The sequence below is a fragment of the Rattus norvegicus genome, chromosome 1 (genome assembly GCF_036323735.1).
Source record: "Rattus norvegicus strain BN/NHsdMcwi chromosome 1, GRCr8, whole genome shotgun sequence".
Classification (NCBI taxonomy): Eukaryota; Metazoa; Chordata; class Mammalia; order Rodentia; family Muridae; genus Rattus; species Rattus norvegicus.
Window position 1 is genome coordinate 18,599,434 of NC_086019.1, and position 23,874 is coordinate 18,623,307.

Genomic DNA, 23,874 nt, shown 5'->3' on the forward strand with positions numbered 1-23,874 from the left:
ACTGAGGTCCAGGCATACGTACTACATCTTGTCAAAGAGTGTGGAGGGAAAGCGTGAAAATCAGCAGCATATGTAAGTGTGTGGTACAGGACATTATCAAGCCTTACCTCTTTTTCACAATCACTATGACAACCAGGAGGAGAAGAATGAACACTAAGACGCCAGCACTGATGCCCGCGATTTTCACCACCCTGTCTGTCTGCTTCGCCGGGTCTGGGATCACTTCCGGTTCTTCTGTTGCTGCTGCTAAAAGAACCAGAGAAACAGGTGACTGGAAGTCTCGTCATGCACAGGGAGATCGCCTCCAGGCAGAAACAGCCGAAGGAGAACGAGCTTGACTAGCAATAACCTGAAAACCTACGTGCAGAAATGAGCTGATCTAAAGCATGAGAAACTTAGGGCCAAATTAAGGTAAAAATCTTTATTTTCAGTTTTTATTTCGCTGTTCTGTTTTAACATAAGAAATAAGAAGGAAAGCACGGAAATTGTTATTAAAGGGGATGGCAGGGTATTTTTCTTCAAATGTCTTAAAAAGTCAGAACGAGATTTTTAGAATCACTACATTGCGAGGAGTCAGACATAAGCTACCGTTTTTCACTTCATTTTTAAAAATGACCTTCTAATTGGGTGTGGTGGCCGATGCTGCTGCCTCTAATTCCAGGACTCAGGAGCCTGAGTAGGAGGGTTTGGGAGCTTCAAGCTAGTAAGATTTAGTTTATAATCCACTGTAGAAATTAAAATAAACAGTTTAGCAGAAGGAAAAAAAAGTAAGGAAATATACCCAGGACTATTATGCATTTTCTCCCTAGATGATAAACGTGGGAAATGACTTTAGAAGATTACTTTTTCTTGATTCTTTATAGGCCCTTACTTCTTTTTCTTTCTCAAAATCGTGTTCAGCCCTCACACATGTCCACAATTAAAATAGAAAACTTTAATCAATACCTAAGCCCTGGAAAGCCTCTGAAGACATTTTTGCCTTTACCTCATTTACCTTGAAACTGGAAGAGAAACCATTATTATCTGCACTTTACAGATACAAAACCCCCAGGGCTTAGAGAATTAAGGATAGATTATGGATCGCTCAAGGGCAGACACGGAATCTAATACATCTTCTATCTCCTAACACAGCACTTCTCAGTTGCCAGACTTGGGGCCCCCACTGCTGAGAATATGCACCACAAAGGTCAGGGAGTTCTATGGATTAAACATACTGGGAAACCGTTTCCAATCGCCAATCACAGTACCTTGTTCAGAGACCCTGGCTGAAGAACATGTTATAATCAAGGTCTGCACTGAGCCTGTATATACCAGGGCAACACATCTATTCTCTTTAGACAGTCATCCATTTATTCCTGTTCCAACCCTCTCTTCTTTAGTTCTTTCGCTCTAATACCCATGTTCTTTGTATCTTTATGTCTGCTCCATTTTTCCCACCAGAAAGTTGCTGGCATGAGGTTAACATAATTTTCAAAGCAAAATAACGAAGATGATGATAATGTGAACGTATCTCCCACTAATATTATTTCAACATTTTTTTACTGTAAACCTAAACAGAAAATGGGCTTTTGGAAAAAGTATTAGTTACATCTGTTAAAATAGTTCACCAAACTATCTTTGTTTCACTTGCACAGAATAAAACGTCCCAATGGCTTAGTAACTATTACTCTCAAGCAGAGACTACAAGTCCACACCTTGTTGTTTTCCTCATGAGTGTAGGAAGTTTTCTGGGCAGTGGCATGGCTGTTCCCAGAGTTACACCTATAGGGGACTTCCTTCATTAGGAGTAAGCTAAGAGCATATTACATGGCCAACTATCTCATTGTTTGCCATTCATCCAAACTTGCTGTAACTATGCTGGCATTTTTCCTTCTTCTTGAGCGGTTTGATGAATGTGTAAATATACTCATGGTATAAGAATAAATACCTAAAATGGGCAGAGTGTATTCCTAGGTTGAATGCAAAGATCTAAAGACAAAAGGTTTATTATTTGTAATTATCAAACTTGATTGGTTTACGTAAACACACACACACTTTTGCAAAGGAATTTTAAAAAGTGAGGTAGAAATCTCCAGAGAGAAGTATTCAGCTACCGGATAATTTCCATAGTTGGTTCGTTAAAGTCTCTGATCTGTTTCTTCACCATGGTTGACTTTCACAGGCTAGAGATGATAATCCTTGGTACTCTGACGTACCTGACTCACTAACTGTCAGTGCTTTGAACAATCAGTTCTTGATGGATGTGCTCTCTGTCTCTCTCCCTCCCTGTCCTTCCCTCCCACCTCTCTCTCGGGGTGTATGTATTTGTGTGTTCATATGGATGTGTGCACATGGGAGTGTTGTGTCTTGCTGAAGCGATGACCTTATTTTTAAAACTGGGTTTCTCAGTGAGCTTCTGGACCAGGTTCTTTGGTGCTAAGGTTAGGGGTATGTGCTGACGCCCCTAGTCTTTTCCATGGATGTTAGCAATTTGAACTCTGGTCTTCCTGCCTGTTCAGTGAGCACTTCACCAACAGAGCTGTCTTCCAACCCCAGTACCCCAGCACTGTTTTTTCTGTCCTGGATTATCATGGCACAGTACCATTGTACAGAAACATGCTACACTCTTAAGATTCATACTGTGAAACAAGTGTTAGAAGTCACGTAGATTGTTGGTAGTTTCGATGACTTTGGGACCAAAACTCGGGTCCTCATGCTTGTACAGGGAGTACAGTACGAACTGAGTCATTTCCCAGCCATTAATATAAAACTGTAATACTATAATGAAATTGATTTTCTGGCTCTGGGAAATAGTAGAGAGCCTAGAAAGTGACTTTGCATTATATAACTAATGACTCCTGGAGAGGTGGCTTTGTGTGTCTTTGGGCCAGTTCAAAGGTCGCATACATAGCTAGATATTTATGAGGGAGGCCAGGAGTCTTATATTACTTGGCTATTGTAATAGAACACCATGGCCAAGACAATTTATAGAAAACATTTAGTTAGGCTTCCAGCTCTAGAGAGTGAGAGTTTATGGTGGCAGAGTAGAGAGAGCAGGAGGCGGATCTGAGGCAGGATCGGAACCAGAGGGCTCGCATCACCGTGAACCACAAGCACGAAGAAGAGACAGAGAACAGGAAATGGTGCAAAGCTCTTTCCCAGAGACCACATCTCCCTAACCTACAGAAACCAAGTATTCAAATGTTCAAGACTGTGGGGCACACTTACCATTCAAACCAGTATAGACCCTAAGGTCCATTTACCTGCAGTCGTCTTAAGGATATGATAACACATTTCCAAGATGGTGGCACGCCAGTTAGACGTAGTTAGTAATTTCTAAAGTGCTCACTATATATAATGTACCTTTCAGGGATGTCAAGTGAGATAATGCTGTGAAGAGGTTTTATAAATGGAAACTCTTGTGACAGAACTATGAGCAGATGGGATGAATACGACCTACAGGTTAGCCTTTTGAGTTCATCATATAATAATGAGAATCTGTGAATGAGCAAACTGACATCACTTGAAAAATAGTTTTAAAAAATTTTAGCAGTCTGTCATATAAATAGATAATGATGGGGTTTGTAAAGTACATGCTATTAATTAAATAGTCTGCCGCTGTGGACTTCTAAGCCTCAGGGACATCTTGAAGTATTTATTATTTAACTCAATGATCTTTTGATGTCATTGAGCTTTACCACCTCTCATGATCTTATGGTGAAATTTGTTCACTCTTGAAACAGTCACTGAGTTTTGTCGCTGAAGGAAGAAAACAGCCACATGTCATACATTTCGGTGTAAAGTTGGAAAGTTTGTTTCTTATTTAACAGAGAAACTTTCTTGAAAACTCATTATTTTCAAGAGAATAAAAACCGAAGTTCATGAAGATATAAAATAATTATAAAATAAAACTATGTATTACTATTTAAAATGTTTTATGATTAATTTCATGATGTTTAAGGTAGTTCCTGCAAGGCAGAGATTTTCAGATTTGTTTTCGCTCTATGATGACAGCATAAAAATGTTGTAAAAATTATAAATAAATAATAGAATTATTTTTTCATGTCCACCTTAGCGTCCTATTTCAGGAGTATACTTAAAGGTAAAAATGTAGAAAACATCATCTTGCTTTGTTTTCCTCTAAGAGCAAATATTTGACTGCACATAAGAATTTTTCAGTAAGCCTCAATACACTGACGTGTAGGAAATGGGTAAAATGGAACTGTGGTATGCTGTCCTGCTCACACCATCCTGAACCACAAGCAGGAAGGAGAGAGAGAGAGAGAGAGAGAGAGAGAGAGAGAGAGAGAGAGAGAGAGAGAGAGAGAGAGAGGGAGGGAGGGAGGGAGGGAGGGAGGGAGGGAGGGAGGGAGAGAGAGAGAGAGAGAGAGAGAGAGAGAGAGAGAGAGAGAGAGAGAGAGATATCACAGCTGGGTCTATCCACTGAGGTGTCTCATGAATCGCCCTTGAGCTCTCTCTTCCAACTTTGGCCTTCAAGACTCAATTATCTTGGGTTCCTTTGTTTTTAAATAAAGCCTCCTGCTTCATATGTTGGTTTCCTCAGGCATAGCCTACAGTCAGCCAACAGGATGACATTTCTAAAATGTGACTTTACTTAAATAGCTAACCCAACTTCTTCAAACATATAAGGTTTTCCCAAATGAGGCTCCACTCAACCCTTTGACGTCCATCTACTGATAACACACTATATGTTATCATATATTCTAAACCATCATATCATACATTTAGAACCATCTCCCTATCACCAAACAATCTAGTGTCCCTCAGTACACTTTGGGGGGTAGCAATCTGTCACTCAAGTACCATATCCAGTTCACTGAGATTGAAACAAAGATTGCAAACTCAACTTTACGCAATGGGACTTGTTACTCATTGATCTGCCTGCTATCATTATACATCATTAGTCTGTAAATTATGTCATGACGGCACTATCAGACTTTCCATGTTTTGTGAACACACTGTTGAAACAAGCTCTAATACTCACTTGATAAAAATGACAGAGACATTTGAATATTTATACCTGTTTCTTCTAAGAAATGCCCAATGAACAGTTGTCACCTACTTATTTACATCTGTAAGTACATACATACATACATACATACATACAAGACTGGCTAGATAGCAAGCCCAAGCAATCCTTTCTCTGCACTTGATCTCAGCACTGGGAGTCACGTGCACACACAAACATTCCCTGCTTTTTTTGTGCATGCTGGGTATTCAAACTCCAGTTCTGAAGCTGCACACGGAGCACCGTCACCCATTGAACCAGTTCTCCCGCCCTCATATACGTTTGATGTGACCTGGGAGGCTTCATAAGGAAATGAAATTCCCCAGCCAGAGATCACGTAATGTTTTGTAGTGGGTTTCATGATGTGTGCACCATCAGATAGAAAAACTGGGGGTGCTGAATAGGGGGATTGGTAAATGTGGACTTAGCCAGGCCTTTGTACATAAGCTCGTTTCCTTTAATTATGAGGCAACCTCACCCCCGCCTCAAACCTACCAAGTACAGGCCGCACACCTTGCTGCTTCGGGTAAAACGTCAGGGAAATATTTCCTAAGATTTAGAGCCTGTTTTCAGGGAGAAGGCCAAAGGGACCTGTTCATTTCTGTCATTTCTCAAAACCAAACAATACCTTCTCCAATTCCAACCCCACTCCAACTTAAAGAGTATCTGAATCCCAAGAAGCCACGTCTTGGAGTAAAGTATCCTGAACTCTAAGGCTTCTCATCTTACTTTATTCATGATATAAAAGTGAGTTATAGTTTTAATATTAATGAAGTGGAATATGTTAGTCTATGTTTTATTAGTGGTGCTTAGCATTCACTAACGTTTTCTAGGCAGAAGTCATTACTTTTTGCTTTTTCCTTAAAAAAAATTTTAGGGTGTGCATGACCTATCTAAACATGGATTAATGCAGGTCCACTTCCTGAGTAGGATGGACGGGGGGAACATCTCAAGTCAGTCCTCTGTCCTCCATATTGTTAGATACACTGTTTCTGTACAAGGCTTTGGAATGGGTGCAGTGGGCTTAGAAGTTGCCTCTGTTCTGTATGAAAACATGTAACTACAGGAATTTTCTATTCTTTTGCTGAAAGACACAAGTCCATCTTGTGCTGGCATCGCATGGATTAGATGGATTATATTGAGCATGAAGCTGTGTAGATAACATGTTCTGGTGAACCGGTTTTTCTTTCCCTGAGCGTGTTCACCTTCACCGACTTCCCTCTGGACATCTTAAGATAAAAGCAATCTCTCTTTTACAACTCTGCTGTGAGGTCTATCGAGATGCTCTGTTGTCCCCTTCCCCCTTCCCCAACACCAAGGCTCATGTGTTGGAAGACTGGAGACCAGCTGGCTATAGTCTGCCTAAACCAGACTAAAGACCCTGACCTAACTAGTGGCTTTCTACATCACTAATGGGAGGTAGGGCCAGGTTGATGGGAACCTGGAGAGATTTACCTCATTCCTGGACTGGTCTTCTATGCTACTTTCAGCCTGTTTCTGTCATGAGTGATCCACTTTGCCCTGTCCATCATGCCCTGCCTCACTGTGCACAGGTCCAAAAGCAAAAGAGCTAAGTGACCATGAGGTAGAGCCTTTGAAGTACTGAGCCAAGATAAACGCTCCGTCTATGTCGTTCTCTCAGGTATCTCCCACAGTGATAGAAATCTGACGGACACGTCTATTCAGTTGCTTTTAAATTTGGACAATTTTTTTTGTCTTATAAATTCTATTCCATTGGACTATAGTTCCTTGTTTACTGATTTACTGTTTCAGTTTACTTGTTACTGATGACAACATCTTGTTAATATCCATGATGTCTACTTTTTCCCGCTAAGTGTTTTATATGTATAATTTTATATTTTGACTCCACAGTCAATAACTGCAGCCCTGGGAGGATTTGGGTGCTGTGTTTACTGACGCGTGCTGTGACTTACTTTCAAGAATGCCTGGTGACCTTTGATGGCGAGACCATTGCTTTAGTTAGTCTGTGGAATTCCTGCAGGTCTAACTTGGTCATGCTTTCTTCTTAACAGAACAGAATTTACACCTACTTCTACCATGAGCCAGGACATAGCAACGGATTCAGGTCATCTCTGCCAGCTTTGTGTGAAAATCTGAAGCTATACACTCCCATGGCCCAAAGACCACAGCTTCACGGGTGACACGGCTTTAGTTTTCCTTACGGAGAATACTAGACCATTATTTGGGCCCCATCCTTCCCTCTCCCTTTCCCCTTCTCTTCCCTTCCTCTCTCTGTCTCCTAATCTCTTTCTCTTTCGAGAACAGTGGGTGCTCGCAGAGGCTATAAGCTCAGCAATGTGCATAAAATGGTTTTATTCCCACAGTGGGCCTGTTCTACAGAGATGCTCCGAGCACAGAATCTTCTGGAAATTTAGAGCAGCAACTGAGATCACCGAGGGTATTTGTTCGCCTTGCAGCACTGGGGTTCAAACACAGGATTTTGTGCATGGTGGGCAAGTATTCTACTACTAAGCCATACTCCTAGCCCTCAGATTGTGGATTTGAATCAAGTTCTGTAGTTTATTTTCCCATGACACATGAATAAGATTTTACTGTATCTGTGCCCAAGTAAACCAGTACCTCTCAGTACAGAATGTGTGCATATGTTTTGTCCCTGACTTGGGATGTTTCCCTCACTCTTAGTTTTGTGAGATGTGATCTCACACTGAACGTGACGCTCTGGCGAAGGTACTGGCTAGCAAGCTCCAGGGATTCTATTGTTTTAATCTGACTTGTGGTGGACTTGGATAACAATGATCCCCATAGGTTGATGCATTTCTAATGCTGAGCCACCTGGGACTAGAACTCTGAAAGGATTAGAAAGACTGGGAGGTGGCTAAAGGAGTTGTGTTAGTACGGGTGGGCTCAGCCTCTCTCTCTCTCCCTGTTGCTCTCAGATCTGGCTGCAAAGCTCTCAGCTATTTCTCCAGCAACATGCATGCCATCATGCTACGCTCCACGATGATAATGGACTACCCTCCCAAACTACAAGCCAGCCTCCAGTTTCCTTACAGGAATTGCCTCGGTCACGGTGTCTCTTCACGGCAACAGAACACTGACTAAGACACCCGAGAGATGGCGTTTTAGATACTCATTGCTTCTCATATATGAGCCAGGGCCCTGACCACAGGTCTGTGTAGGGAACACTTTACTGACCGAGCCATCTTTGCAGCCCTGGCAAAAGTCTTCACTGGTAGATTACTCAGCACAGGCTAATCAGTGACCACGTCGTTACTGCATAGGAGGGAAGATCTGTCAGCAGAAGGTAGGCGTAGATGGTGGAGCCTCCTATTTGGTTAGCATTACTGCTGTGTTGTATGTGTGCACTTGGCATTAAAGGGAGCGCAGAGTGTTGGAACTACTCGACAAAAAAGATCTTCTCACCTCAAGTAACGAAAGAAATGAGACAATAACCATCCTGCTTTCATGCTTTGGGGAAGCCAAATAATAGAGTTCTGTACTGTTGGGGAGCTAGTGAACGGGGATATATTTACGCTAAAGGGAGTATGGGGCAAGGTGTGTGTCAGTAATAAGGGGTTACACCTTCTCTACACTCACTATAGTGTTGAGACGTCAAAGTTACGATGCCTATTCGGAGTAAACGTGGCTTTGGCCGAAGATCACTGGGAAACAAGAGAGGGAAGTTAAAGCAAAATGCTGGGCGTGTATCCTCCTCACACGCAGTGTTTAGAGTGGAGAAGGCTACAAACAACTAAATATGAGTTTCAAGCGAAATGTTTGCAGAGTGATAAACGTGGGTAGCAGGAGACACTGGGGAAAGAAACAACTCTGATAATGTCACCGGTATTTTTTTCCCCCCTCCCACAAATGGCAGGATCAGAAAAGTCTCTTCCTCAGGGAAAACTTTGCAATATTAAAATGTAGGCACTGTATGTAATTAAAAGGCAAATGCACTTGACATTTTTGTTGGCACAAACTCAGAATGCCAGAACTGGGCCAGTCATCCAAACATGCCATTCAAAGCCTAAGCAGGAAAATTAAAACAACAACAACAACAACAACAACAAAAGGATTTAATTTGAATATTATTAGGAAAACAAATAGAAGTCAAGGAAAGTCTGTGACAACCTTCAAGGGTAAGGGTGAAATATGATCTAAAATGCTAAGCAGGACCTACCGGTTGACCTATTTCCACCGTTCTTACTTATAAACCAAAGGATTAAGAGTGCTTGCTATTTTGGTTCCTTTTAGTTATGAATTTTATTTTCCTTTTGAGCAGGTCATTTTCCACCAAGGCTTAGATAATTCATTAATCTGGCATATCTCAGGAGAACACACAACAGGGTTTAAATCACATTAATAGAGGTTGCACTGCAATTTTCAAAAGTGTTTATTTACTAAATTAGAGACTGCCCTGATATGGGAATGGAAGAACCAGAATTTAAAAAAAAATATTTTATTTGACTCACAGCTGTTCCAAGATAATTTAGTATAAAGTTTAAATTATTAATGTATGCTTTAGAATTTGAGATTGGTTTTTAATCCTAAAATGTCATTTGGTCTCCAGTGATTAAGTAAATCACAGGCACATGTTTTTCCATATCTTTTTCTTACCCTGTGTGTACGTGTGTATATGTGTGTGTGTGTGTGTGTGTGTGTGTGTGTGTGTGTGTGTGTGTGCATATATGTGCGTATGTGTGTGTGAAAAATTTGGAAAGGGACTAAATTCAGGTCATCAGGCTTGGTGACAAGAGCTTTACCTGGCTGAGGCAACTTGCTGGTTCTAAAAATCACACTTTAAAATGGTTCTGATCATCCAAAATTTCCCAATAACCAATTTCTAACTGTCAAAATACCATATATATATATATATCCAATATTTACTCTTAAGATTATATATTAAGTGTACTTACATCCAATATATTGATCCACTTACAGATAATAACCCATTTTGACTCACAGCTTTCTCCTAGTCCAAACAGGACCCTTTTGATATAAGAAAGGTATCTTTCTCTACCATGAAGACTTTCCTACCCTGGTCTTCTGATTTCTTGACCTTTGTTGGTGCTACTACACACGCACACACACACACACACACACACACACACACACACACACACTATCACATATGATATATATCACAACCAACAGTGATGGAACACTGTACTTTCTTGTTGCTTTGAGAATGTTTGGCTGAGGGATCAAAGCAGGACTCTAAATAAGGCCGCTATGAACATGGTGGAGCACGTGTCTTTGTTATATGTTGAAGCATCTTTTGGGTATATGCCCAAGAGAGGTATAGCTGGGTCCTCAGGCAGTTCAATGTCCAATTTTCTGAGGAACCTCCAGACTGATTCCCAGAATGGTTGTACCAGTCTGCAATCCCACCAACAATGGAGGAGTGTTCCTCTTTCTCCACATCCTCGCCAGCATCTGCTGTCGCTGGAGTTTTTGATCTTAGCCATTCTCACTGGTGTGAGGTGGAATCCCATATGTACAACAATGCCAACCAACCAGAGCTTCCAGGGACCAAGCCACTACCTAAAGACTATACATGGACTGACCCTGGACTCTGACCTCATAGGTGGCAATGAATATCCTAGTAAGAGCACCAGTGGAAGGGGAAGCCCTTGGTCCTGCCAAGACTGAACCCCCAGTGAACGGGATTGTTGTGTGTGGGGGAAGACGGTAATGGGGGGAGGGTTGGAAGGGGAACACCCATAGAGAAGGGGAGGGGGAGAGGTTAGGGGGATGTTTGCCTGGAAACAGAGAAAGGGAATAACAATTGAAATGTAAATAAGAAATACCCAAGTTAATAAAGATGGAGAAAAAAAAAAGAAATAAAATACACACTATTCCCAAGCAGGAAAAAAAAAAAAAAAAGCAGGACTCTAGGACTCCACAGATGCTGGACAAGGGCTCTACTCTAAGCTACTTACTTCCTGGACCTAGAGAGGAGTGGTTTTATTTGTCTTGTCTTTTCTCTAAACAAGATTTTGATGTTGTCTTGATATCTTGCATGGATATCACTATATGGACTAAGCTAGCCTGGATCTCAGAGATTACTTGCCTCTTCCTCTTGAGTTCTGGGATTAAACAAGGCAGAATCTTAGAGCAAGCAAGGGATTCTGACGTCTCCCTCATATTTACTCGGGGATTTATATAACACATTGGAATATTTGTTTCTTTACCAGTGGAATGGATGCCTGAAATTCTTCTATACCTACTCGAGGAAACAAATAAAGCAATGTTGAAGAAAGCTCATAAGAATCCGGTATGTTTTCTACATGTGTCTTCTTTAAGGGTACAGATCAGCATGACTACCTTCCAGCAAGACACAGATCCCAGAAATACATTCTCTCTAAATCCCGCACTTTTATATTGCAGTTTGCTCTAATTTGCCACCGACTGGAACATACAGCTTTATAGCATAAATGCAAATAGGCTGTTAGCCTTTTGCCCACAATCCAAAAGCGTTAGCAGTTGATATAAATAAGCTCCTGGAAGCCAGACCATTAGCTTTCTAGTACTCTGGGCCATACCCCTTTCTTCATTAAGGCTATATTTGGGTTTTTCTATGCCTTTACTATAAGAGTGTTGCTTTTTTGGGGTCTTTGTAATTGTGTCACACAAACTCTTATCTTCTTACTTGTCATAGGTCCTCAAATATTGACTTCATTTCCATTAGTCTCTTTAGACTTTTAGTCTAGCTGTTTTTCAGTTCCCCACTCTTGAACCAACTGCTCACCGACTTCTTTCACCTGGTGCTTGCATCCCTGGAAGCAGGCTTCTAGCTACTGGGTACTCTGCTTTAAACGAGTACCACCACTCTCCCTGACTCCCAAGTTAGGGAGAAGGGAGAATGTGCATGGCTGATGAAGGGATCCCCGAAACTTGACAAGCTATGACTCTCCACAATAACTGGGTATCTCACCCAAGGTTCTCTGAAGATACGCTCAACATGGTGCATGGTAGCTCTTGTTTGCCTCCCGGCTTCAGTGTAATTCTCTTCCTCCCAGACTTCATTGGGTGTATTAGGGCTTTTTTGCTGTGAACAGACACTATGACCAAGGCAACTCTTATGTAGACAATATTAATTGAGACTGAATTAGAGGTTCAGTCCATTATCATCAAATCAGGGAAGCATCCAGGCAGGCACGGTGCAGGAGGAGCTCAGAGTTCTACACTTCATCTGCAGGCTGCTAGCAGAAGACAGACTTCCGGCCTACAGTGGCACACCTCCGAATAGTGCTACTCCCTGAGTCAAGCATATTCAAACTGACACACTGGGCCTCTTATCTGTGAGAACATGTTGTCCACAGTCCTCCTACCCTATTACATGTTCGCACATTTCTTTTTACCTGCATGTAAGTAATTTATTGGATATTTTTAATTTACATTTTAAATGTTATCCCCTTTCCCGGTTTCCCCTCCAGAAAGTCCCTATCCCATTCCCTCTCCCCCTGCTTCTATAAGGGTGCTCCCTTACCCACCCATTCACTACCTCCCGCCTCCCCCTTCTGACATTCCCCTTCACTGGAGCATCCAGCCTTGACAGGAGCAAGGATCTCTCCTCCAATTGTTGCCCAACAAGGCCAACTTCTACTACATATGCGGCTGGAGCCATAGGTCCATCCTTGTGTACTCTGTGATGGTGGTTTAGTCCCTGGGAGCTCTGGTTGGTTGGTATTGTTGCTCTTATGGGGCTGCAAACTCATTAAGCTCCTTCAGTCCTTTCTCTAACTCCTCCATTGGGGACCCCATTCTCAGTTCAATGGTTGGCTGAGAGCATCCACCTCTGTATTTGTCATGCTCTGGCAGAGTCTCTCAGGAGACAGCTATATCAGGCTCCTGTCAGCATGCACTTCTTGGCATGCACAATATTGTCTGGGTTTGGTGACTGTATATATATATATATATGGGCTGGATCCCCCAGGTTGGGCAGTCTCTGGATGGCCTTTCCTTTAGTGTCTGCTTCACACTTTGTCTCCATATTTCCTCCTGTGAATACTTTTGTTCCCCTTTCTATGATGGTTTGAAGCATCCACAATTTAGTCTTCCTTCTTCTTGAGCTTCATGTGGTCTATGGATTGTATCTTGGGCATTCCATCCACTTATCAGTGAGTACATACCATGTGTGTTCTTTTGTGGTTGGGTTACCTCACTCAGGATGATATTTTCTAGTTCCACCCATTTGCCTAAGAATTTCATGAAGCCATTATTTTTAATAGCCAGGTAATATTCCATTGTGTAGATGTACCACATTTTCTGTATCCATTATTGAACCATCCCTGCACCCCTGGGATGTACTAGATAGCGCATGTTTCCTATGGGAAGCCTCTTGTCTTAGTTACTTCTTAGGTGCTATGATAAAACACCACAATCAAGTCGACTTATAGAACAAAGAGTTTATTTGGGCTTATGGTTCTAAACGGTATAGTCCAATCTGGTGGAAAGGCATGTTCTTAAGTAGGAGGCATAGCAGCTGGACAGAAGCAGAGAGAGGACAGATTGAGAGCAAGTGTACTCAAATGACAGGAGGCTTACAAACCACAAAGGCTCCTTTCTGTATTGTCCAGCATGGCTGTACCTCCCCAAGATCTCCCCAAACAACTGGGGATCTATTGCCAACTGAAGACTGACCAGGGGTTGAAATTCCTGATTGAAACCACCATACCTCTTCTTCCTTTTCTGTCTCCCCAGTAGATTCAGATTTAGACCCTTTCTAACCTCAGCCATGTAGGATACCAACCAAATACTCCAACTCAGAGAAAATAAAAATAACTCAGCTCCATTCTCCCCGCATTTTGTTTCTTGCTTCAAAAATACTGAACAACTTTTCTGATCTTCAGTGAGTTCAACAGTGGGATTGAGGAGGAACAGGCAGAGAAGAGTTGAAGAGGGAACTACCATCTGAAAAACCAACAGAATATGAGAATAGATGCATAAACAGCTTTTTATACTTATTGCAAAATGTCTAAGATTATAAAGTTCTATTGGTCTCCTTTTGAAGCTATAGCTAAGAATCCTAGCCTCTGCTTCTCTCTTGTAAGAAGTAACAATCCCTTCAGATCCTTAAGAATAGAATGCATTTTTTAAGTTCCTTCAATTTCTTTTTCTTTTGTTTCACGTCTCTCTCTTGTAGCAATACATTTGCGATGCGTTTAAGCGTGTCCTCTGTCTACTGAAAATACTGGCATATGAGTAGTGAGAGACTCGGGCAGGCTCCTTGCTCTAACCTCAAAGCTTATGTTACACTTGTGATTTCCACACTAGCAGTCACGATGGCAGGAACTCAAGATGTTCTAACCACTGTGCTCACCAGGAGGAGGAATTCAGTCCAATCCCTGAGAGCAAAATGAATGAAATGTTGAGGTTTCAGAGGTATGAACTGAGCCCAAGATTGTTCTGTACAACAATGGACCTGTCTATTCACTAAGAGGGGAATGTGTGGGACTCAGGTGATGAACTGGGGAGACCTGAAATCACATTGCTAGGTGTCATATCCTAAGCTCAATAGCTTTAGATTGTACTATGTGCATTAGGAAACATTTTCTTATTTCTTCAAGGCCTTTGGAATGGCTAGATTTGGTTTTGTTTTGTGTTTGTTTGTTTGTTTGTTTGTTTGTTTTGGTCAGGTTCTCACAAGGAGTCAACTGGGAAGAGAAAACCTTAATTTAAAACGCGTCCTCACAGAAACGGCCTGTAGGTAAGTCTGTGAAGTAATGTCTTGCTTTAATTAATGCTCGCTATGGGAGTGCTCAAACCACTAGGTTGGTGCCACCTTGAGCAGGTGGGCTTGGGTGGTAGCAAAGAAGAAGCTGAGCAAGTCATGAGGAGTAAGCTCGTGTGAGCTTCCTTCATGGTCTCTGCTTCAGCTTCCTCACTGACTCCTCCCTCCCCACAGGTGATGATTTGTAATTGGGCCACGGTAGATGAAAATAATCCTTTCTCTCTGACTTGCTTTTGGCCATGTCCTTTATAACAGTAATGGAAAATAACCTTGGACGATATCCTTACATCACAAGGTAGTTAGAAATGGGGCTCACGGCAACATGGCCTCCCTGGAAGGGAAACGCTGCTGGAGTTTGAGCCTCTCCTAGACTTATATGCTATGCATGGCTGTCGTGTGTTCTCACAGCATCCTCTGACTGGACCACAGATGGGAAGCCAGGAGACACCTGACCAGTGTGTGAGGGCTTCATTTTGCAATGTGAAAGAGAGATGGAAAATGGACGTATTTGTTGTTGGGGACATCTGCTGGCTTCTGAAAGAAGAAACAGAGCGATGAAGAGTCTCAGAGGGGCCATGTGAAGGCCGAGCTGGAAACGGGAGGGAGCATCCATGAAGAGAACTTTATAGAAGTCTAAATATAGAAAACAGCTTCTCACAGCAGGGAAACCATAGGATACATTGACTCGCCCAAAATACACACTCCTAGCATTTTTTTCACTGTTACAGATTGCTACGGTCTCTGTCTGGTAGAATAGGACTTTGGACAGCTGTATTCACAGTTTGAACTTTTGGTCTGATGACAGAAAAGGGATGCGGCAAAATGCTTATTATGAATTTTATTGCTTAGGGATACCTTCAAGAAAAAGTAAAAAGTATTTTTTTAGAAGAGGACACAGAGTTCGGTAGATAGGGAGGGTGGGGAGATCTGGGTAGAGTTGGAGGGAGAAATGTGAATACATTAAAAACTGGATGAAACTCTCAACTAATAAAAGCAAATAAATGCAGAGTTTTGAAAGCTGATCTTTTAATTATTTGAACACTAGTGTAACAGGAGTCAGACATGACTAGATAGTAGATATTATTTGCTACTTAGAAAGATTACCTAAAACTCTTTCCTTTCGATGCTGCATCTGCTGAGTATGCCCAGGGTACAGAAGAGGCTCGCCTCTAGTATCCTCCTCTGTGGTAAAAAGAAGGCCAGTTGGACCCCAAAGAGATAAACGAAATCACCAACACCAACTCCTGTCAGTCGATCAGGAAGCTGATCAAAGATGGGCTGATGATCGGAAGCCTGTGACTGTCCATTGCTGGGCCCGACGGAAGGGCAGCCATATGGGCATAGGGAAGGGGAAGGGCACTGCCAATGCTCCGATGCCCAAGGAGGTGACCTGGGTGAGGATCCTGCACCGGTTTCTCAGGACATACTGGGAATCTAAGAAGATTGACCGCCATATGTATCATGGCCTGTACCTTAAGTTCAAACGGAATGTATTAAAAAATAAGAGGACTTTCATGGAGCACATTCACAAACTGAAGGCAGACCGGGCCCACAGAAGCTACTGGCTGACCAGGCGGAGGCTCGCAAGTCTAAGACCAAGGAAGCATAAAGTGCTGGGAGGAGCATCAAGAGGAGAGGCTCCAGGTCAAGAAGGAAGTGATCATCAAGACTCTGTCCAAGGAGGAAGAGACTAAGGCACAAAGCTTCCCTCATGTCTGTATATAGTGGCCTGGCTGTGGCCTCACACAGATCACAGATTAAAATAAAAAAAGTCTTAAAAAAAAAAGAAAGAAAAATGACTTAAAATTTATTTTGGGAGGAGTTCTGCAGCCTGAATCTTTCTCCCTTTTGCCTTCTGTTCAAAACTATACTAAATTATTCTATGATAGTGCTATTTGATGTGCAAACTATACTGCCAGGAATGGACTCAAATACGGTTTTTAAAAATTTTTAAGGGCTGGAGAGATGGCTCAGCGGTTAAGAGCACTGACTGCTCTCCCAGAGGTCATGAGTTCAATTCCCAGCAACCACATGGTGGCTCACAACCATCTGTAAAGAGATCTGATGCCCTCTTCTGGTGTATCTGAAGACAGCTACAGTGTACTTATATATAATAAATAAATAAATCTTTAAAAAAATTTTTTTTAAAAGTATGGTTTTCCACAGCAAGCCTATCACTACCAAAAAAATGTATAAGTTCAATATCAGGTGAAAAATGTATTATTTGGTGTATCTTATGTTAACTACATTTTTAAAACTACTAAAATTTACCAGTGAATTTTCAGAGAACTTGGGGCAGCACAACACAGTAATAACACGGGATGGCTTTGTTCTGTACAGCTAAGGAAAGGAACCCATTTGAGGACTGGACCATATTACTGGTATAGTTAAGAACAGGACTGCATCCATGGAACTCGTGTTTAAGGTCAGTTGGCCCTAAGCTGAGAATTTCTGGGCCCTACACATGGATGTGGGAAACAGCCCTGCTCTTCAGATGAAAGTGTAAACCTTATTCTACCTGGTAGATCTGAGCGTCCCGACGCAGTGAGACTTAAATTAATGCATACTGAGACGTAAAATGACTGCAGTAGAAACTCCATCAGATGTACTTGAAGGTGGGATTTTATGAGGTCATTGGGGATGTGTCCCATGGGGCCGTGGGGATACGTCCCTATAAATACGTCTGTGGCTTTATAACAGGAAGGGAGACCCCAGTAACCAATATGGATGTCTCACTACATTATTCCCTGAACTCCTTGGGATGCCACAGAGGACCAACTAGCAAGAGACACTCAGCACAATCAGTTCTTTGACAATGGACTTCTACAGCAGTGCGAGGAATCAACAGAGACCTGGCACGCCAAGTTATTTGAGCTGCACTCTTCACTTAAAGCAACAGAAAGCAGTCCGGGATACTGCCGATGTTCTGAGCGAGACTCTTGCTGCGTGTGCACTGCCCTGAAGGGGTGTCTGTACCCTTCTGCCCTTCCTGTTTAACTCTTCCACACTCTGCTCTCGCCGCACCTCACTTTTAGTTGTAGAGTTCCACTAAAGTTCTGTGAGGACATATTTTTAAAAAAAATGACAAAACAAAGAAACATGCAACCGCTTTTCCTTTAATATGCTTTTTTTTAAAAAGTAAAGATTACTTTTATCTCTTATTATTTTCAACTCAAATGGAGGACATTTCTAGTACCATCGGAAAATTCAGCTTTACTTTCTATATTTCCTTTATCCTCTAAATAGGCTTCTAACCTATGCCTGTAGTTCAAAGCCACTTAAATATTCTTAGTCATAGCAGAGCTTATCCTTTGGGTCTATAGCCTGAACGAGCACATGAAACGCAATTCCTTGTATGAGCCCGTCAAACATCGGGATGGACACACGTTGTCCTGCTGCTTCACCATGCATTTAGTAATCGAATCAACTATAAGCACACGGCCCCAAGCACTGGCAGTGTAAGCGATGATGTTTGTAGTAGAAGAACGTTACTATGGCATCGGCGAATCAGGCTCATAGGAAATCTGGTTTACCGGAACGTTTTCAAGAAAAAGGAAAAGATTGATGGCTGCTGGTACCATGTTTACACGAACAATGAGCGTAAACTTAGCATCGAGAATGAAAATTAATGAGAATATTTTCCTTGTCGTGCAGAACCAGAACTGAATTTTACAGTCTCTGAGAGCGTCCTGTATTTCTCACTAGACTGTAACATTCGTGGCAGAGCTTTGCATCCATTCATTAGAAGTGGCCACAGAAAGATAACGGAGGATAAACCAGGAGCTGCAGATTTGGCATTGCCAGCCGAGGTCATACCAGCCTACTTTGTTTAAAGTATAATAAATGTGCATCTTTAACACAAGTGCAGTAAACTGTACCAAGGCATCCCAGTCATGAGTTCTATTGCTGTGATCAAACTCCATGACCAAAAGCAATGTGGGATGGAAAGGGCTTTGGAATTTGGCTTACATATCCAGAGTCACAGTTTGTTGAAGGAAGCACAGAAAGGGACTCAAACTTGCCAGGAACCTGGTGGCCATGAAGGAGCTGTGCTTACTGGCTTGCTACTCCTGCTTACTCAGCTTGCTTTGTTAGAGCAACCACCAACCCAGGGGTACCCACCCCGGATAGGATCGGTCTTTCCCCAGAATTGGTAATTAAGAAAACGACCTCCGGGCTTGCCAACCGATGGATCTGATAGACACATTTTCACAACTGAGGTTGCATTCAGCGTGTATGAACTTGGCTGACGACCAACACTCGTATTAGACACTCTCCCCAGAGGCTGGCCTTTGCTTTCCTTCATTAGTTTCTATGAAATCATATTCCAAAGTCTCTGATTGAGATAGATTGTTTCCTCCAGCTTTTGTTATATCAGTTATTTAAGCCGAACCTCAAAGGAGGCAACACATAAATCTTTTTCTAAATTGTCCCACCTTATGGAAAAAAAGAATAAGTAAACACATTTAAATAAAGATGAAAATCAATGTTTTTTAGATTAGAAAAGTCTGGTTTTTATTTCCCTCTGCATAAGGTGCTGACTAAACACTAAGAGAAAAGGTCGTAAAGTAATTTTCTTCGTGCACATCGGCTTCCCGCAGCCGCAGGATGGTATTTCAAGTCTGCTGGCTGAAATAATACATACCCTGATTACAGTTCTGGGACTGAGGGATCCAAAGGCAGCACGAAGGGGTCAAAACCAGATGTCACCCACTCTCAAGACTCTTTGCAAGCATAATTTCCCAGCCTCTACCTGCGGCTTGTGGCTGCAGGCAGTCCTGGACATGGGGCTATGTTGCGTGGCTCTCTGCCTCTCTGGTCACATTGATATGGGAGAGAAGTGGCTCTTGAAAGTTGTTCTCTGATCTCCACACACATGCAGCACACTTGCATATGTGTACACAAAATCCCTAGCCACACATAAAGTATATAATATATATACATACACACACACATATAAAATAAAACGATGAGGGTAATTGAGGAACATGCTTGATGTCAAACTCTGGATTCTCACATGAGGGAGACACATGAACATACGTGAACACGTGTATATACATATCAAACCACCTCAAACCACCAATTTCTACATCAGATAGACCTAGGCAGGCGTAGTCATATGACACTGTTCCTAATTGCTTTGACTGCTTGTAGAACCTTTCATCAGCCCCACTCATTCGTATCATCCATATCCATTCCTGTTGCAGAATGTGTCAGGCTTTCTTTTACCTAAGTTTATACTTTGCTTTCACTTCCTGGTTTGGGCATCAAGTGATCTTTCCTTCACATCCAATAAAGGAACACTGTCTGGACGTGGTAGCTGTTTTCGCAATAGCCCAAATAATTGTGCTTTCACTATGGGTGCGAACCTCAACCTATGTAAGTTATTGAAAAAACGTGTCCAGAAGAGGAACACTGTCCTTGACCTAGAACTCTAGCTAGTGTCCCATTTCTTTCACCAATTTAAATAAAAAGTGTCATCTGCTGTTTTACCTGTGGAGGTAACATAATTATCTACTGATAATTTCAGTGCAACCTAGCAAAAAGGATGACAGATCCTTCTAATTTCCGTGCAACCTAGCAGGAAGGATAACAGATCCTTTTCGAAATTCCTCACATCGGAATGTTCAGGGGAGTTTGTGATTCCTGACAGCTCTCACCATAAACCATGGCATTTACAGCCAGCATCTGCTTTGCTGCTAACAGTTTCCCTGGCAAACAGGGAAACATTTACAACTCTTAGGTCACCAGGATGTGTTTACCCATCCCAACCTTGTCTAACTATGTTTCAAAAGGTCCTTAAAAAGCACAATCTACCCCTGGACATGTATCTGGATTGTCCATAGCTATGTATTATCTGGATGGACACTCTATTACCTAATTCTATAGTGAAATCTCCATGCTGGGCAGTGATGTATGTCATACAGTGTGGTGCTCACATGACAGGAATAACACACCAGCCTCATTCAGAGTTCAGAGTCTTCAGAAAACTGGGTGCCTAAAAAACCTGACCTTTTAAATTTTCATCCACAGTCTCTTCTGTTGAATGAATACTCATCCAAAAGCCTCATAAATGCCAAGTTCTTCTAATATATTATTTCAATTAACTTCCCCAAGCTCCTCTGGGCTTGCTGTATCTCCTTTCACAGGGAAGGGTGAGGACACAACGGCTGGTAGTCCGTATCTCTACCCCATAGTGCAGTGTGGCTCCCTTACTGACAGTTCTGACGCTACGCCATTCTAATCCCAACCCAAACATAGCCTTGATGTGTGCTTTATTTTTAAAGATGCTATTATTGCCCCGCTGAAAGGCAATCATGGAGGTCGGGAAAGGGAAGAGCATAAGTTATAGTAAGCACCTGACTTATAACTGCCTGTAGCCCTTAGAAATAAAAACCTGTGGTAAGATAAAATAAGCCAGAACGTGGGAAAAACCTCAGGGAAGAGACTAATTACAAATAAGTACGAGTCCTAATCCTTGAAGTTATAAAAAAACGTTTTAAGCATTTGATGGAAGAAACAGGTAAAAAAAAAAAAACCTGTTAGAATCCATGCTCTTGGATCTACTACTGTCTTCGGTTAGGCTCCCTGGAGCAGAGCCTGGGACAAGGATTCAGGTAATAGAAATCATAAAGGGCGAGCTTTCGGGGTGAAAGGAAGAGAGGGAAGCAGGACAGATTGGGCAAGCGGATAAGGAAAGACATAGTCTAGGCTAAAGACTCGATTCCACGTGACCTCTGAGGGAGCTCTGGAATTGCTGCGTCATGAGGTTAGAAGGCTGGTCTTCCACATCCTGTCCGTGCTAGAGGACTGCTAAGGCTGAAACACGTTAACCCAAGTCCCTGCCCAGAGACAGATCTCTGTGGGGTTCCCACCCTCTAGCAGCTAGCACTTATAGAAAAAGGGAGAGTTACAAACCAGGTTAAAGGGATCTGTTTGGAAAATCAACAGCAACTAGAGTCATGGCACAATCAGCCTTCAGTTTTCAGCAATAATTGGCACTTTAGGAGTAATATAGACCAGTAAGGAAACGCACACAGGCGCGCATGCGCAAGCACGCACGCACGCAAAGACAAAACCCCATTTTATCTGTAATTCTAGCTCAGCCAGAAATGACTCCAAATGGTCAGAATAAATGGAATCAACTGGAGCACATGCTTGAAGTCTGATTTTCCCATTAAGTGACTGTGTAATCAGAGATGCTGAAGTTTCTCAGTTCCCCGCCTATCCTTGAGACAGCTTCCTTGGATGAGTTTATCTCATCAAGGCCTTGTGTGTGACTCACTCAGAAAGGAGAGGGCATCATGGATTTCACAGAACGAGTGAGGTTCGTCAGGTAGCAGTTGGGGGTTTCCCTTGAAAAGCGAGGCCCCATCAGGTTTGCCTGTTATAAACTTAAGGGAGCTTCCACAAAAAGAATTCTCAAAAATATGCCGGTCTCATACCTAACCTTTTACATGGAAGTTATTAGGGGTGTCTGAATGCTGTGTGTCAGTCCCATAACATTTGTTTTTCTCTTCCCACAAATAGTTCTTAGACCAACTAGATTCAAAGAAGCAAATGAAATGAAATGATAGGGAAAGGACAGAATAAAATAATAAGTTTGGAAGAATTGCTGCATATTTCCAAATAAGGGAAATTTAGCAGGAAAAAAAATTGAGATAAAGTCTAATTTGGAAGCTAGTACAACATTCAACTTTTGATCAACCCGCCTTACTCTCCCAAACACTGGGATTACAAGCGTACATCATAGGCATCAAACAGTTGGCATTAATAACGGAGATAAGAAGTGCATGCTTGACACTCAATATATGAAATGATAGAGAGGGAGCAGTAGTGGAAACTGAAATCATTCCAGTTTGGAATTCAAATACTTTACTCATTCAGCTATAGTTACAGTTTATGCAACATGGGTAAGTCATTTGGCAAAGGCCACAGTGGCTTGGAAGATCCAAGATCATCGGATCTCATCCTAATACACACACACACACACACACACACACACGTGTATTTTTTCTGACTGTTACTCGGTAGAACTTTACACCTGGCTTGGAGAAGTGCATATACTACCCAAGTGTCACATACATGCTATAGAGGCAGTACCAGGGTCCATAGGAAGGGAGGATGTCAGATGGAACGGACCTAAAGCCTCAGAAAAAGCAGGTGAATTATGGGTAGGAATGGCCAGGATGACATTCTGGTTCTGCTGTTGGGGTGGGGAGCAAATGGTGAGCCATGAAAATGTCAATTCCATGCTTCTGAATTAATTATGCCTCTGTCTCCTAATAAACTACCCACCCCCAAACGTTTGTCTAACCCATACTGCTTGGTCTTGCCCATAATTCTGACTTCCTTCCCACCTGTAGCTCTGGAACTTGTCAAAGACACATAGTCTACAATTCCCCTCCCCTACAGGAAGTATATGGGAAAGGTCCAATACCCTGTCCTGGGTCCAGTAACACAGCCTCCTTGCAACTCAGACACCCTATTTTAATGTACCTTCCCTGAGTGCTGTCCAGGTGGGAAAAGCTACTAAGCTGCAGTGTGGTAGCCTTTCCTGGCCAGGGTAAAAACAGTTCCCACAGCAAGCCTTCCTGTGGAAAACAGACATTACCTGAACAGCACAAAGTCCCTGCTTCGTTACCTGCTCTCACAGCAAGGTCTGTTACCAATCTCTAGCTTCTACAGAAGACAGTGCGGACTCTGAGCTTCCCAGAGCTTCTCCTTGCTCGGGGTAGACTCCTAATTCTCACCCTTCCCTTCCAGCCACCGCCTGCTGCACTTCGCTCTACCCCACCCTCCTGTTGCTTGAGGTTTTCTGTGCTGTTTTTCAGTCCCTTGTGGTTTTCCTCCTCTTGGCTTCTGTTCTATGTGAGAGATGAGGCTGTTTCCCACAAATGTAGCTGCTCAAGAAATTCAGATCAGTAGATGTGCTCGCCCTCAGGTTTGAAAGGGCTACCGCACCAACAGATTCATCAGCCGTGTTTCCTGGGGATTGAGGGACAGTCCCAGAGATGTTCCACTGAATACTTGTCTCGTTACTTATAACGGACTTGATGGTCTTTCCATTTTAAGAAGATATTGGAAGTTAAAGAAATACCAAATAAAATTAATTCAATTAGTAGGCAAAAACCAAAAAAAAACCAAACCA

General features: G+C 42.3%; 1 protein-coding gene and 1 long non-coding RNA gene across 26 annotated transcripts in view; one reads left to right on the forward strand and one right to left on the reverse strand.

The window, feature by feature from the left end:
- Positions 1-23,874, reverse strand: part of Ptprk (protein tyrosine phosphatase, receptor type, K) — a 499,207-nt gene that overhangs the window by 42,343 nt on the left and 432,990 nt on the right. For 17 of the 24 annotated variants that reach the window (XM_063265919.1, XM_063265907.1, XM_063265906.1 and 14 more), the window contains exon 14: positions 108-246. In XM_063265919.1, coding sequence (XP_063121989.1) covers positions 108-246 — 139 coding nt within the window. Of the gene's footprint in view, positions 1-107; positions 247-13,378; positions 13,904-23,874 lie in introns of those variants that run through there. The other 7 variants (XM_063265927.1, XM_063265913.1, XM_063265905.1 and 4 more) reach the window with 2 other exon arrangements.
- Positions 204-22,278, forward strand: LOC120098806 (uncharacterized). 2 transcript variants are annotated; one of them, XR_010062799.1, is made up of 6 exons: positions 204-411; positions 7,042-7,166; positions 7,354-7,478; positions 7,927-11,264; positions 14,629-14,699; positions 15,132-22,278. It is a non-coding gene; the product is annotated as an uncharacterized LOC120098806 (long non-coding RNA). The 2 variants fall into 2 exon arrangements; XR_010062800.1 differs by having other exon boundaries at positions 7,042-11,264.